The sequence below is a fragment of the Calidris pugnax genome, unplaced genomic scaffold, assembly GCF_001431845.1.
Source record: "Calidris pugnax isolate Ruff unplaced genomic scaffold, ASM143184v1 scaffold41, whole genome shotgun sequence".
In the NCBI taxonomy this organism is placed as follows: domain Eukaryota; kingdom Metazoa; phylum Chordata; class Aves; order Charadriiformes; family Scolopacidae; genus Calidris; species Calidris pugnax.
The window spans coordinates 16581218-16597954 of record NW_015094509.1 but is presented as its reverse complement, the minus strand read 5'-3'; the positions used below and the strand labels follow the sequence as shown (position 1 = coordinate 16597954).

At 38.1% G+C, this 16737-nt stretch overlaps 1 protein-coding gene across 3 annotated transcripts in view; it reads left to right on the top strand.

Moving 5' to 3' along the window:
* Window positions 1-1482: 1482 nt before the first annotated feature.
* TRPS1 (trichorhinophalangeal syndrome I) overlaps window positions 1483-16737 on the top strand; it is a 176798-nt gene continuing 161543 nt past the window's right edge. For 2 of the 3 annotated variants that reach the window (XM_014965499.1, XM_014965497.1), the window contains exons 1-2: window positions 1483-1638; window positions 5100-6028. In XM_014965499.1, coding sequence (XP_014820985.1) covers window positions 1602-1638; window positions 5100-6028 — 966 coding nt within the window. In that variant the 5' untranslated portion in view covers window positions 1483-1601. The remainder of the gene's footprint in view (window positions 1639-5099; window positions 6029-16737) is intronic. The other variant, XM_014965498.1, reaches the window with a different exon arrangement.

The following is a 16737-nucleotide window of genomic DNA, read 5'->3' as shown; positions in this document are numbered from 1 at the left end:
AACAAAGAGGTCCTACTCGAGCCTGTTGAATATAAATGCGTATTTTCATTTAACTTTTTGTTGCTGCAGCATATTGACTGATAACATCACAGACTTCATAGACCCTTGACTCAGTTTGCTCTTCGTCTGCTTGTACAAAGATTAGTCAGTGGCATCTCACAAAATTCAGACATCTTTCTAAATGTATTATTCTGTTAAAAAGAGCATATGACTAAGACCTGACCTAAACCTGCAGTGCAAGCACAAGGCAGCAACCATACTGTTGCAATAGGCTTTGATGACAAGTCATCACGTTCAATAAAAGTAATGAGCAGCAACAATGACCCATTTAGGGAGCTGATGATCAGCAGGTAATTAGCCATTACCTTCACCACGCATAAGAAACTATTGATTATCAGAAGTTGCTTTTGCTTTTTCTTTCTTTAAAAGAGGTACAGTAGTCATGAGGGTAATTCATTATCCTCAATTACAAACTGATTTTAGCAGAAGTTTCTACTTTTTGCTTCCAGGGATAAACTGATGTGAGGGATTGTTGAACAGAAAAGTCAGTATCTTACAGATGCATGAATTGTGTACAGTAGCCTTGGCTGGCGTCGAGGGAAACTGTATATAGCTATTACTATTATTTCCTCTTTAAAATAGATGAGGGTGATCATATCAGGTGAAAAAAACCCTACATGGTTTAAAGGTAATTTCAGCGTAATGAAAATAAGACACTGAACCCTGGATTATGGGAGCCCAAAGATGAATTCTGCCTCCTGGACCTTATCCGGGGATCCCTCAGCTCGAGAAGCATCTTCATTCTCATCAGATTTAGTAATTCTTTTATTTTAGGAAGATCACCATTTCCAGTGATGAAAAGGTAGTTCAGTCCCAATGGCTGTTCATCACTTGCCCTCTTCACTAATAGCGAGCAAATGTGCTTATTATTGTGATGGCATTTTTGAGATGTGGATAGTTGCCCACTTAAGGTAACACCACTAAATTTGTTTCAAGTGGGACACGAGGCAGCCAGGAGATGATAACTTTCAATTGCTGATGGCAGAGCCTGGATACGAACCAGTTATTTGTATTTCTTAATCCATCCTATTAGGCCAGTCCCATGATGATGCACAATATCTGTTTATATATGTGATTTTTAGGGCACTTCTATTTTTTACAGCATTTATCCAGCTCATTTTCAACACTTAGTTTAACCTTGTTTTTTGATGAACATCACCTCTGAGATAATTTTTGTCTCTCTTTCTGTGTGTGTGTTTGTGCGCGTGTGTGTGCAGGAGCGTCTGTGTCTGTCCAAGGAGAAGGCAGCTTTGGGATTTTTCATGCTTGATGGAAGTAGAGAACAGCATCCACTATTTGTATAGTGCTCACTAATATATGCATGTGAATGTACAATAGGCATGAAAATGTTTTTAAGTAAAAACCGTATTTTGAATGCATAATTTAGGAAGGAAAACCTTTTTTTGTTTTGTTTTGCAGATATACAGATCAGCTCTCAAAATGTCTTCTGTGTCTTCCGTGCATCTTCTAAGACAATTGCATTAGCCCGCCTGCTAGTTGACTAATAGAATTAATAATTGTAAAAAGCACTCTAAAGCCACATGCCTTATGAAGTCAATGCTGGGTATGATTTTACAAGTATGTGATCCATTTTTTCAAGTGAAATTGTTAACTGAAAACGTTCTTGGCACACAATAAAACATTGTGCAATCTGTTATTTGTCTTAGAGATAATAATTTCAGAGTGGCTATATTCTTTCTATATCTAACTTATGACTTGCTAGGGGATGGTTTCTTCGATTTAGGAGTATTGCAAATGTAGTTTTATTTACATAATATGTCTCTGAAAAATGATAGCGGTGGAATTTCAGTGACAAAAAAATACTGTGTCTTTTCTTACCGTCCCCTTGAGTGGATAGCAAGCAAATAAATGACAGATGATTTTTCAAAAGCTAAAAGAAAAAAGAGGAGAAAATACTTTTAAATTCAACTTTAGAAAGTTTTTATATTTAAATCAATGTTATTGTCTTTCCTTTCTTTCTCTAAGTGTAGAATACTGCATAAAAAGATCCATTAGGCAGATACATTTGTTTCCCCCCCTCTTCCCCCCCCATTAACACATGGGCTCACAGATATGTAGGAAAATTTGAACCCAAGTATCTAGATCTGGAATAGTGTCTAGTTAGCCTGTGTACAGTCCAAGTTTTTCTTTTCTTTGCTTTATAGGGATTTTTTTTTCTGTCCTTTTCTCTGACTTTCTTCTGTCAGTTGCCATGAAGATAGCAAAACTCTCTAAACTTGCCGTATCTGCCAAAAATATCTGTAACAAAAACATTTTAAAACATTGCATTTAGTCTTGTTTAATTTTGACTGAGGTAACAGTCATGATGTTTACTTTCTCAATTTCTGATTTTTCTTCACTGCGTAGTCAGGGCTCCTTTCTCTGTCCTCTAACTGCCATGAATTGCTTTTAAACAGAAGTTATTTTAAAAATGGGTTGGAATGTGTAACCAGGAGAGTATAGACTTAGCTGAACACCTACCAGGGATGCTCACAAATATTTTTAGTATGTGTTAACCAAGAGCATTCATGAAGTCCCACAGAGAAGCAGTAATGCTAGAAGGCTAAGGGCTATGTTTATACCTTGAATTATATACGTGCGCATGTTGTTTTAGTAGACTGAGTCTGTACTGTAATAGTTCTCTTACCACAACAGGAAATCTTTCTTTTCTCTTGGTTCTGAGTGACTTCATGGTTCAGAAGTTATCAGGGTGAAAAAAAAAAACGCAGTAGAATTCAGTGCATGCATATCCTGGTAGGTGTGGTTGACATTAAAGAGAAGACACTTGGTTCCCAAGCATGTGTGTCTTCTACAGTAAGGAATCACAGTAGGCATTTAAGAAACCTATTAAGACCACACGGAGTGTCAAAATTTCTGTAACACGAGCTGGTATCCTGTGTGAAAGCTGTCTCACTGTAGTCCATGCTGCCTGTGGATCAACTCGACCACAAAGACAACAGAGCCAGCCCAAGACACAAGTTGAACACTTCCCCTAAGAAGTTGTCTGTTTTTATCAACATAGCATACAGTGCCCTTTCATGTGGAGCAGATGTAAATAAGAGGATGTACAGACGCCTGTTCTTTTATTTTTAACCTCCGTCCCAGCCGTACTTCTCAAAGTACTGTTTTGAGAAGGTCATCCGCGGCTTTTAAAGGTCTGGATGCAGCACCATTTGGAGTGCATCAGTGCTGCTCCCAGAATCGCCAGGTGGTCCTCCCTTTGCAGAGCAATATATATCTCCTGTGCCTCCGTAGGCTATGGCTGGCCTGGGAATGGGGGCTTAGGGTTGAGTCTGGAGCTCGCATCTCGTGTGTGGTACTGCCGGCTGCTGCCACCGGACCACACGCAATTTGGCAAAGAGAAACATTCATCATTGTATACAGCGTTGGCAAAGATAAGAGCATAGAAAAAGTTGTAGCACATCTGTCTTCTGCCCATAGCTAGCATGTGAACACAAATGGATCAAACCAGCTGGTGATGAATATCAAATCCAGAACCACGCAGTGGAAAGTACAGGGAAGTTTCACATACAGATTTTTTCCCTAAGTAGGCTGGGGAAGGTGAAGATACGTAGTGGATAAGGATTTTGGCTTTCTACCTGCATGGTCTGATTATTTGTTCTTCCATAATTTCCCCTGTTCAGCTAGCAGCTAACTCACCAGGGGCAGACTCCTCCTTTCTCTCTGATCCTTATTGCTGCCCTCTCTGAGCTTTCTTAAACGGATCCTGAAAGTGTACTTGCAGATTTAACAATAGTGGCTGTGTCTGCAAGGAGGAGTGAGCACAGGAAGGCTCGGATGTTTAGATCCATGTGGATTCCAGGTGTTTTCAGGGTAGATCCCTACTCAGCCACACAGCAATGTCAAATGGCTGGATCCTGGCCTGTAAGATTTTATTGACAATAGGTTTCCTAATAAAGTTAGTTTCTCTTTGTTTGGCAAATAGAACTAATTACATGAATAGTGAACTGTGGGGCCAGACTCTAGAATATCCATATAATCCTGTTTGAAGTTTATAGGCAGTAGGAAGAGAAGCTTTTGCCACAGAGAAACTGATACTTGCTTAGGAAAAATACTTTCTCTGAAACCTCAAAGTTACTTACTTTTCTAAATCTCTTTCCTTCCTAATAACTTTTTCAAGTGCTCCTGATTGTCTTTTAGGTGTACTTTTGCAAAGCTACATTATATGTAGTTGTACAGTGTTTGAACGTTAGACTTAAAAAACTTTATTTTTCCCCCTAGTTTTTCAAATTATTTTAAAAGAAGCATTAATTTAAAATTATTTCTGCCAGACTGTTATCTTCCAAAAAGACAGTGAACCTTCAGATTCACTCACTCTGATGGCAATGCTTTTGTAGGCTTTAAGTTCAGTTTCAGTGTGATCCTTTTTTAAAAATGTAAAATTCCAGTTTACTGCAGTTTAAAAACCTGTTTGAGAAAAACTTTCTGAAAAGTTGATGTATTCATATAGTTCAGAATGCTTTAAAAAGTGCCAGGTTTATAATCTGTTTTATATCTTGAATAATTCTATAGGGTTTTTTGCTTTTTTCTTTCTTTTTTTTTTTTTCTTTCTTTTTTTTTTTTTCTTTCTTTTTTTTTTTTTCTTTCTTTTTTTTTTTTTCTTTCTTTTTTTTTTTTTCTTTCTTTTTTTTTTTTTCTTTCTTTTTTTTTTTTTCTTTCTTTTTTTTTTTTTCTTTCTTTTTTTTTTTTTCTTTCTTTTTTTTTTTTTCTTTCTTTTTTTTTTTTTCTTTCTTTTTTTTTTTTTCTTTCTTTTTTTTTTTTTCTTTCTTTTTTTTTTTTTCTTTCTTTTTTTTTTTTTCTTTCTTTTTTTTTTTTTCTTTCTTTTTTTTTTTTTCTTTCTTTTTTTTTTTTTCTTTCTTTTTTTTTTTTTCTTTCTTTTTTTTTTTTTCTTTCTTTTTTTTTTTTTCTTTCTTTTTTTTTTTTTCTTTCTTTTTTTTTTTTTCTTTCTTTTTTTTTTTTTCTTTCTTTTTTTTTTTTTCTTTCTTTTTTTTTTTTCTTTCTTTCTTTTTCTGTGGTAGATATGGTCCGGAAAAAGAACCCCCCTCTAAGAAACGTTGCTAGTGAAGGTGAGGTACAGACCCTTGAGTCTACAGGTACTGAAAGTGAAGAGTCTGGAAGGAAAAAAGAATTTTCCTCAGAGCAGATGCAAGAAAACACTGACCAGAGTGATGCGGCAGAGTTAAATAACAAGGAGGAGCTTTGCACGCATGTCCAAGAGCCATCTTCCAGCATTAAAAAGGACTTGAAAAGCTCAGTGCTGAGTGAAAAGGCTGGCTTCAATTATGAAAGCCACAATAAGGGAGGAAATGTTCCATCCTTCCCTCATGATGAGGTGACAGACAGAAATATGCTGGCTTTCTCATCTCCAGCTGTTGGGGGAATCTGTGAGCCCTTGAAGTCTCCTCAAAAATCAGATGCAGATGGCACCCAAGATGTGGTCTGTACCCCGTCAGGAGATGCAGCGGAGACAAATGAGGAGCATCAGATGTCGCCAAAAGCTTCAGATGAAACAGCGCAAGTGCAAAGTGGTCAAACTGATGGCCAAGGCTCAAGCCCGGTCCCCATGGCCTCAAAAAACCCACAAGTGCCTTCAGATGGGGGTTTAAGGCTGAACAAATCTAAAGCAGATTTGTTGGTAAATGATAACCCAGATACGGCGCCTCTGTCTCCAGAGCTTCAGGACTTCAAATGCAACATCTGTGGATACGGTTACTATGGGAACGACCCCACAGATCTCATCAAACACTTCCGCAAGTACCACCTAGGACTGCACAACCGCACCAGGCAGGATGCTGAGCTCGACACTAAAATTTTGGCTCTCCACAACATGGTGCAATTCAGCCACTCCAAAGACTTCCAGAAAGTCAACCGCACTGTGCTTTCAGGAGTGCTGCAGGACATCAATTCCCAGAGGCCTGTCCTATTAAATGGGACTTACGATGTGCAGGTTTGTATTTTCCCAGCCTCCCCGCTTCTGCTAACTGCCTTCTCGGCTGCAAAGTCGGTTATTCGCAAAGCCTCTCCTACCTATGTGATCAAAGTATTTCATATAACCTGCTTAAGCCTTAAGAACCATTTTGGTCTATTTTAGCCAGGCTTTCTGCAGGTCTGCTGAGCATCTTGTACAGTAGAGGAGTACTTGGCTTTTTGACCAGTGATATTTTTGTGTACGATTTAGTCGTTGTGGTAATCAACAGCAAAAGATCTTATTCAGCATACAGGCAAATTGCTGAATTGGTAATCATATCTGAAGGATTCGCTGTCACGGAAAGAAAAGAGCAAATAATAATGAAAAATAACAACCAGACAGACAAAAGACAGCAGCTGGAAATTAAAAATGTAATCCTAAATTATCAGCTGCCGGGAGTCAAGATTTGGCTTATTGATTCTTTATTAAGATAAAATAAATGGCAAGTCTTGGCAACTCTAAAGTTGTCTGGTGCCAGAAAAACAGGATACACAATGGGTATTTAAAACATTTCAAGAAGTAACAGTAACTCATGCTGTCCTTCATGTTAGTGAGCATGCAAGGGAAAGAGTATTGCCTCAATCATTTTCTCATCTAGTTGGAGCAGGGAAAAAACTACAGATACTGTAAAAAGAAATAAAAATAGTCTTTTTACCATGAAAGAGTGGAGTTGAGAGCTTTTTCAAGGAGTCTCTGTTAGTTTCTTATCAGCTAATATTTAATTAGTTTAAAAAAAATAACAATGCTTTAAAAAAATTCCTCTCATGAATGAGCTGAGAGATATGGTAGGATACCTTCATATTCTGTGATATAACAATTCAGATTTTAAGGAGAAAAAAAAGTAACAAAGTTTGCAAAATGAGTTCAAATGTCTGTCCAATTTCAAGTGTATGTTTGCACAGGCCGTGATCTTCCACCTGGTATTAATCACCAGACAAAACTCAGGGGAAGTTAAAATAAAAAGGTAGAAGGTGGAAAATATTTAATAATGCCTGCAGAGACTTTAGCTATAGGAAAGAAATTTTTCAAAACAGGTTAAGATGGCTAACATCTAACTTCAAGTAAGAAGCTGGAACCGAAACACAAGTCAGGAACTTGAAGCTTTTAAAGTGATTTAAACTTTTCCTCTTTTTTCAGAAACTGTACAACTTCTTTGTGGAGCAGCAAATCAAACTAAGGTCGTTACTATGCGTAAAAGCTGCAATCTTTGAACTGCTGTCTTATTAAAAGATCACTTCACTGTCTTGTGTCAGACACTCTCTCCTGTCAAACTGTGATTAGAAAGCAAATACGTGATTTAGTTAAAAGAGGTTAGAAGTGAATAATGTCAGAATGTGAAATGATGGTTTATAATTAGCACATAGTATGATGTTAATACCTGGATTTCCTGCTATAGTTTCAGTTTGCTGACTCCAGGGACAGCATCTTAGAGCAACTGATCCATGCTGTCAGGAAGACATTCAAACTGGAACAGCTCAGGCATACAGTATAGAGGAATTTGAGTTTCTAAACACACTTTCATTTCCTCCAAACAATTGTTTCGTTAGGTCCTTAGTTATTTATAGGAAAGTTTATGCTTGATTAGAATGAGCTGGACACTTTTCCTATGCAGTGTGTTCAGAAATAAAACAGATGTGTGAGCTATCTCAGTTTGAACTGATAGAAGTAGAAATAAAACAGCTGAACCTAGACTATACTTGTCTACTAAACCCTGGCAGTAAGATACTGCAGGGGAGACAAAAAGCGGTAGGAAACAGCCCATAGATAATCTACTTAAGATCAGTCTTTTCTCAGACGAAAAACATTTTCCAAAATAGAACAGACAGCCTATACAATGTTGGCAATTTATTTTAAAGAAAAAAAATTGGATCTGGAAACTTAATTTTTAAGAGTGCTAATTTTCCCTGCCCAATTTGGGAAGAGAAGATTAAATAAGCTTTTGTGCCAAATGCCATACTTCATCACTTGCACATGCACCAGATGTTGATCCAGAACATGTCAGAAGATAAGTAACTGATTAATATTTTTATGCTTTCTTCTCCCCCACTCCCGATACAGAGCAGCTTTGTGAGATTCATAAACACAGTAGAAGAACGTTTGAAAATCCCCTTTGCACCCACACATGTTTATATTGCTACTACGTCCATTTTGGAGGGGATTTTTCTCAGGCGTCTGAACGGCTGGCATCTCCTGCCACATCGAGGGATCATATCAATTTGAGCTCTGGTTAAAATTGGTTCAGCCAAACTCCTGTGTAACGTGAAGAGGGAACTGAACCTGAATAATTGGTTCATCTAAACAATATTATTTTGTATAGGTACTGGGCTAAAGGAAAACAATCCCTTTGTAATTAACTTGAAATAGTAGTGGACTGGGCTTAAGGTCTGATTTATTGATCCCCTTGCACTTAACAAACTGTTCTGTTGTAGCTGGGGTGGAAGTTATCAATGGATTTATGATCTCAGGCCAGGGAGCTGGGTGCAGAAGCCAGAGGATGAAGATGACTGACTTTGATCTGGCTCACAGTGGTCAGTTGGAGACTATGGTATATAAAGATTTGTAGTAGTGAGGGATGCTATTGAGCCCCATAGTTTGCATTCATAACAAAAGCAAAGGAAAAGCAATGGAAAACTTTCTGAGTGCAGAAAGAAAGAGTATCTGCTATCCTATCTGCAGACAGGTAGGGATGTGGTCACTTTGCCAAGGGCTGGGAAGAAAGCATTTTTGGGCTTATACCACAGAAGTGAAGTCTGTCCTAAAAAACTTAACTCCCTCCCCCAACCAAAAACCACCACCCCTCAACCCTAAAGCCATCTTTTAGGTTTTTTTTGTATTGCAGTCAGCAAAGCAGTGGGGATACACACTTGGCTTCACATGCAGGTACGCAAATGTTGGGACTGTGTTCTGTAGTACCTAAGGAGGATTTGGCTGGGAACTGTGTAAATAATCCAAGCTTTCTGGCCTTACCACTGTGTAGATTTTTACTTGATTTGAATATTTAATCCAGCAAGATTCCTTTGTCTTCTTTGAAAATGTGATTTTGTTTTGAAATCATCTGTACTCTTTGTTCCCATTTTTTCCCTCAGAGGTTTTTGGTTCATTAAATTATAATAAATTCCATAGGATTGGGTATGATCACTGAGCTGTTTCTGGGAGATTAACTTTCTTGTCAGTATAGATTTCAGAAAACATTTGCCAGCACATCTCTGAGTTCCCAGATAATGTGTTAATCAGCTTTATTGCTTTTATCAGAATAGTATTTGAAGTGAGTTCAATGGATCAACTTTTGCTGATGCCTCTCATTACTTTTTCTTCAAATTTAGTTAATTGATCAATCTCTATAAGCAGCTTTGTCTTGCTGGATGTTTTAGCCTATGTATGGCTTTGTGGACTTGTCTAAAGCAGTATACTTTAGACTGGATCTAGAGACTTCACTTGAATTCAGGTGACTAAGTTAACAACTATGATGCTGAAAACCATTGCTTTGGTGCTCTATGATTATGTCTCCTTCTGTGTTTGGTCTAAAGACTCTTTAATGTAAAGTACGGAAAGGTCTAGAGACTGGCAAGTAGGCAGGAGTCCATTTTCTGTTCCCACTTTTTTTGGTGAGTCATGAGTGGGACAGCTTCAACAGAAAGACTGGAGAATGCTCTCTTCCACAAATCAGCTTATAGTTAAGGGGTAGGACATTGCCCAGTGAGGGAGAAGTAGTGAGCTTGGATCCCCTCTGACAGAGCAAGGAAAGGAGCCTACTTTTCCTGTTTCCTGAACAAGTGTTCAAGCCATTAGGCTATTGTATAAAAGGGAGCATGACCCCATTTCCTGATACATTTTAAAAGAAAACAGTGTCCCTCAAAGAAAGGACAGAAATGTCTGCATTCAGGTGAGGGTTTCAGATGGCATGTCCCAAGGGAGAAGAGTATTCACGCAGCCGTGAATAAAGACATACTGCAGTGCTCAGCAGTTCCTAAGGTTGACTCCAGGCAACTTCACATTGTGTGTGCTACCTTTGAGGAGCTTCCTGCTCAGCATGGCCCTGGTTCTGGAACTTATTGTCACAGACTTACCTTCTCTTAAAGAAATTCAGACTCCTGGCTAAAAGTACTAAAAAGTGATATTTTTTTTTAATCCAGCCCTCTCATTTTGATTGTTTCATGGTTTTAGATACTAGACTGACATATAAGATGTCAAACTTCTGAAAAGCCATGGACTGATAAAAGCCATCCAGAAGTTTCTTGAATTTATTTCAATGAACCCAAGAAAAAAAAAAAAGTATTACATTATCTATCACACAGACTAATGAGAGATTGGTGGCAGACTTTTTCTTTCATGATTCTAGACATCCAATTTTATGAGTTGTCCAATGCCACTCAGCTTAATCCTTTGTCATATATGCCTATGAGTAAAAACTTTTCTAGGATTTTCACAGTGACTGAGAGCCCTTCTGGATGTCCAGCTACCAGACTGTCCTAGAAAGTGTCAGAAGTGACCACGCATGCAGAGTCTGTAAAGTTCTTCCTTTTGTCTCTTTTATAATTTGGTGGTGAGCTCCATGTGCCTACACAAACTTACATATATGTGGTGTTTAGCATTCTAGATTTTAGTATATCAAATTTGGCAGCTTTTACTGTTCTCACGTTAGAAGTGTGTGACTAGTAGTATAACTTACAATTAAAGTCTGGTCTAACTAGGATTCGGTTGAATGAGAACCAGTGGTTTTATTATTAGTAGCTTCTGCATTTTATCCTCCACTTTTATATTAGCAGTTTGATTGAATATGAAGCTGTGAAGGTAAGACTAGAAAAGCTGTAAGGTGTCTGTAGAGGTACAGATGTAATCAGCGTCCTTTCTCATGTTTAAGGTTTCATCTACATTTTTGGTGGTTTTGGCAAAGGGACTCTTACAGTGAGAATCTAGACTGGAGGTATAGACAAGTATAGCATTTACTTTTGTATTGACAAATTAAACCTTCTTAAAGTTCCCCTTTGTCATCAAGTGGGCTTCCTGTAAGGTGGCATGGATACATAACTAGTTGACGTAAGTAGATGAAAATATGTATGTGAATGAATTTCATTTTCCTCATGTTCTTAGACAAATGCATCCAAATTTTATATTTTTGGTCTTACTGACTTCAGCTCTATTGTCCCTAAAACAGGAATTAGATCTAAATAAAATCACAAACTATTGCTGGATATGATATATCCTGATCTCTTGGACTAGCTTGTGCCGTGCTAGATTTTGAAGCTTGTGCTAGATCAGAACTTGCATGAAAGTGTGATGTCCCAGAAGGCCTGTTTCATGTCAGCTGTGTTGCGGACTCTCCCTGGACACTTCCATGCTTGAACTGAAGGCTGTCGAGCTATCTTAGGTGTTGCACCTGCATGTGTGCAAACCTGTTTATTTTGAGTCTTATTTCTGGATCATGATCAGGCTTGGAGACTATCTTACACACTGAGAGAGTCACACCGAACACAGGGGTCAGTCATTTCTTTTAAACCACAGACATGAAAAAGAAATGGTGGCAGGTGGAGAAATGGATGGTGATAAAACACACATATACATACATTCATGTGCATGAGCTTGTGTGTATGTGTAAACATATATGTGCTTCTTTTTCTTATCTATATGGGCATAGACACATATATAAAAATATTATGTGAAAAAGCACATATGGTCTTGTAGGCATCTAAATTCTATACTGACTGTAGCTCATAAGTAATAATTTATATTATTACTATATGTAGTAGAAGTTCTTTGTATCTTTTCTTTTTCAGATGGGCAGTTTCTGTGGAACAGCTGACGTGATGTATATTCACAGCCTTCAAGGCAAAGTTGTTAATGTGTTAATATTCCTCGTCTTTATGCCAGGGATACCTGGTAATGTTTGAGAGAGGTTAATGAAAGAAGTTGATGAGACTAGTAATAGTCATGGGTATATGTAAAGACATAAACTGCTAAGCTAGCCCACAGAAATGATAAGAGCTCAAAAACTAAAGTTGCTGGGAGAAAAGGAAAGTACCTAGGTTTTCTTCTGGTGTAAATCAGCGCAAGTTTGCCTCGAAGTCTGTGAGACTGTTTGAGTTTACAGTAGCCAAGGAACTGTCTGGAAATTTTTTCTATACAGAGAGAGAATAGAAGGGATGGTGCTCCTTTTTGGTGGTAGATATTAGTCAACTAGCATTAGCTAGCAAAGTCTTGATTCTGTGTTCCTTACTTCTGTTTTTTTTGCACATCTGATGTGCTGACCTTAATTTAAATCTTGTTATTGTTCTGTTACAGTCTTTGTCTTAAAAATACCTTTTAAATCCTAATGTCAAAAAGCATACCGGCTGCAATGGCAACAGAATAAATCTTGAGAAGAATACACTCATCTTGAATGGATGCGACTCAGTATTTTGCTTTCTTGTTTTGGTAAATGCAAATAGCCCACAAAGCCAGGAGTTTGCCCATAGTCTTTGCCTCACTTCTGCATCACAGTATGCTAAGTAGTTTTAAGAATATACTCTGCAGATTATCCTAGTTTTACATGTGGAGAGAGAGGGAGTGAGAGGGAGTGAGTTCTCCATAGTGGAGGTTAGAGAACTGGGTGGTGTTACACAAACTTGCATAAAAGCCAGGAATCTGTTCTGGCCTGCACAACATGAAGAACTTCATAAATGTGGGATGGTTAAAATGTTCTGGATGCTGTATTGCACAAAGCAAATGAATAAACAAGAGCATTAGAAAATATTTTAGGATTAGAAGATTAAGAGTAATTGGCAAAGGCAGACTGGATGGCTCGGGAGATTGGTAAGGGATCCGAAGCCTTTCACCTCCTGATTAGCCAAAGATGTAAACCAGGTAATCAAAAAAAGAGGATTTATTAACGTTTGATGTTCCAGTGCAGATGGTTAGTCTAGTTTCTAATCAGTCGTTGCAGAAGAAGCCAGGAGTCAGACAGCTTTACCCTGTGCATGTAAGCCTTGCGGTTCAATCTCTTACGTGGATATAGGCCACTAGTTTCTGCTGGTGGAATTTTCTTCATGAAACATATGATTACAGGAGCTGGCAGACTTTGTCTTCCTTGGTAATTTTTGTACTTATTTTCTCTAAGCAGTATTTTTAAACTGCTTTGGCATAATAAGGTCTAGAATTGAACTTTGAAAAGGAGGTGGGAAAGCAGAGTAGGGTAGTATTTGGATCAACGGCAGGTTAAAGACATTTAAAATAAAAACCAACATAAAAAAAAACGGAAAGTACCTCTCCTTGCCCAAGTCTGTGTATTCCATGAAATCATTGGTTTTGGTCTGACTAATTAAGGTAATATAGACATATCTGTTGGAAACATATAGTGCAATTACACAGCTTTGTTGAAGTACTTGCCAACATGCTTTAGAAAGTACATCTTGAAACATTGTCAGTTATTGTGTTATCTTTTCTCTTCTTTCTGGCTATTTTTGGAAATGTGCGTGGTGTGTGAGGAGATAGCTTAGTTGTATTAACACATGAACTTCAATCCTTCTGATAAAATCTTTACCGGTTTTCAAGATTTTGGTAATTTTCCCCATTAATGAATGAATGTAATGATTAAAGTTTTGAGTTTCAAGGAGTCTTACTGTGAGATATATTTCAGTTTAATCCCAAACTGAAACATGGCTTTGAAGAGCAATTTTTGAAGAATATCAGTGCAACCATCTGGAGTGCAGTAGTGGAGAACTCATTCCAATAGCTGTCTTCCTCTATACTCTATAGAGCATAATAATGCCCACTATATTGCCATAATTGAGGTGCTGCAGGAGTAAGTGATAATCTCAAGGTCTCACAAGCAAATGACAGTGAAGGAAAGAACTAAATCAGGTTTCCCCAGTCCAAACAGCCTTGTATGTTAGATTCGCTTTAAAAAGAGAATTATGAAGAGGAACTTTCTTCTGTGATTATTGAAGGAACTGTTGATCTATAGGTGCTCATACATTTTTGGTGCAAGCTGTACTTGTACTTGTGACAGCCACTAGTTATGTCAACTGGCATTTTGGACTCCACTGCTGTAATAGAATTGCAGAATTTTAGCATTGCTTTTGTTTAGTTCTGCTTTATGTTGGGGAGGAGCATCGACATAAGAAAATATAACTCTTGTCAGTTAAAACAGGGGACTAGGTTTTGCTGGGATCAGAATGAAATACGGGAATGAATACTAGAAGCTTTCACTTCTGATAACACACAGAAATGTGGATATTGATTTGTAGGGTAGATATATATTTCTTTTTTCCTTCTTCTCTTTCTCCTTTATCTTTCATCTTTCTGGGGCAGGTCAGAGAGAGCAGGAGGTTAAGGACAATTATATGCCCAGTGAAGGAGTTTGGTGCCTGTACTTAGAGATACTATATGTAACTGAAATATCTGAAACTCAAGCCAAGACCTGAGCAGAGTGCACCAATCCAACCTAAATAATTCTATGATTCTATGAATCCAAACAGTTCTGCAAATGTGTAGGCCTCTCCCAAATTTGGCCGGCTGAAAGCTGAAACAGCTTGAGTTTATACTGTCACTTCAAGTGCTTCTCCCAGCCTCTTTGGCTCTTTGGAAACCAGTTTCTGCAGTTCTGTTTAGCTGGTGACCCCCAAGGAGGCTTTCAGTAGATTTTGTTGTGTATGAAAAATGTCTTTTGAGTGTAACAACATTAAGATGATCCTGTGTTACCTTTCACGTACATGCTCTCCTAATAGGACACATTATTTTGAATTGTGGCAAAGTAGTCATGGAAATGCCAGCCCTATAATTGGTAATCAATTACATTCCAGTGCTGTAAAGATTGTGTGTCCGTGTTCCCCTTTTGCAACAAGTTAACACAAATAGTGCGAGAATACGTAGTTCTATTTTATCTTCTTGCGATGTTGTGATTTACAGTCCATTGTATAAAATGCTAGTACAAATAATATGTTTTTCCAGTTCAGAAGTAAAAGTAATTAGCAATGGACAGCAGCTGGTATTATTGTCACTCACAATTTCTAAGTAGTGTCTACAGAATGTCTGCAAAATAGGTTTGTTATCTGTAGGCTCTGTGAATGGACAGGTGAGAGTAATGGAGGTATTTACTCATTAGAGTCACTTAAGGTAAAGCATTTTGGCCAGTTTTCTGTGCATGCATAGAACAAACATAAGTAGCTAATTAAATGAGCAAAACCAGATCACCTTGCAACTTAGGTAATCACAGAGTGAGCTGCTGTTATTTTCTGTTTACCATAATTCCATCAGTGCCTTCCTTAAGTTATCTTTCAATACCACTGAGACTTTGAACTGTGAAATAATGGAGTGGATGGAGACCTGAAGTGCCAGATACTGTGGAGCAGGCCCAAATCCCACTGTTGTCAGTGGATCAGGCTCAGCATGGCTTTGTCTCCAGTGATTGCTCATCAATGAATAAAATGAGTTATCTCCAGCAGTACAGAAGACCTGTTAAAACATCCCTTTTCCAAAGAACCTCTTCAAAACCAAGCTCATAACTTGATACCAGAACTTGGAGCCCCAGTTTAAGTGACAACGTTATTACAGTTAAGGCCTAGTTATTTGGCTTCCTGACTCACCGTTGCCTAATGAGATAAGTTTCCTAAACACAGAGAAAGCACTTTTCAGTTTATTTAAGAAAATGTTTTAACCAGAGTACGGAAACTGTGCTTTCTTTAAAAAAAAAAGAAAAAAAAAATTGAAGGCTGAATGGCAGCAGCTCATTAAATCATGGTTTAGCAACTCATTGACTCACTATACATATTCAATTCTGATGGGATACAAAGGATAGCATCTCATTCTCCGAGCTAAATGGCTAAAAGGCATTTACATATTTACATTATATGCATTTAAAAATGTTTACATTTCTTGCTCTCTGTATGTCTGAGTCTTTCCGTATGGTGTGATACTGAATGAGCAGTGATCACATGCTTGCTTTGTGGCACAGCTGTTGAGGAGGAGAAGAAGAAAAATAATTACACCATTTGCCTAATGCATTACAACTGAATCCTGTAGAGATGTAGTAATATGCTTACTGGTTAGGAGAATGGAAATCTAATCCTGTGTGGAAATTTTATATTCCCTGTAAGGCATCTCTTGGGTGTAAAAATTGAGAACATGGCACAAGGAAGCTTCCACCCATGTCCTTGATGTAGTGGTGTAGACTGGCTGGTGGCAAAGGAGTAGATGTCTGGATTTTGGGCGTAAAGAGGAATTATCTTATGGATGCTGTACACTCTTTACTATTCAGGAAAAGAAGTAGAGCAGTGATGACAGTTTTGTCAGGAGATTCTTTCTTTGGCCTTCAAACCAGTTGTACGGGAGCAGCAAATCTCCCCCTGATGTCACGGGCAGGTGTGGTGCACTCCTGGGAAGGGCAGGCCTGCCTGCTGTGAGAACACAGGCTTTAACAGCGTAAGCCCTGGAAGCCTTGTTTCCTTCCTGCAGACCGTTTTGTTCACAGATCATGAGGACAGTTAAATAGACCTACCTTTTTTTTTTTTTTTTTTTTTTTTTTGGGTGTGGGGCAAAGATACTGTCAAATCAGTTGAATTCTATTTCTAGGCACAATTTCTGACATGAGGATTTTCACAGGGAAGGGCGTATGGCTTCTTTGTCTGACATGTTGGTTTCTGTTCCCTCACAGCCCCTGGAGTAGGTTTCCAGCCTAGACGTATGTTTTGCAAGAACTTGGAGCAAGCTTTCCA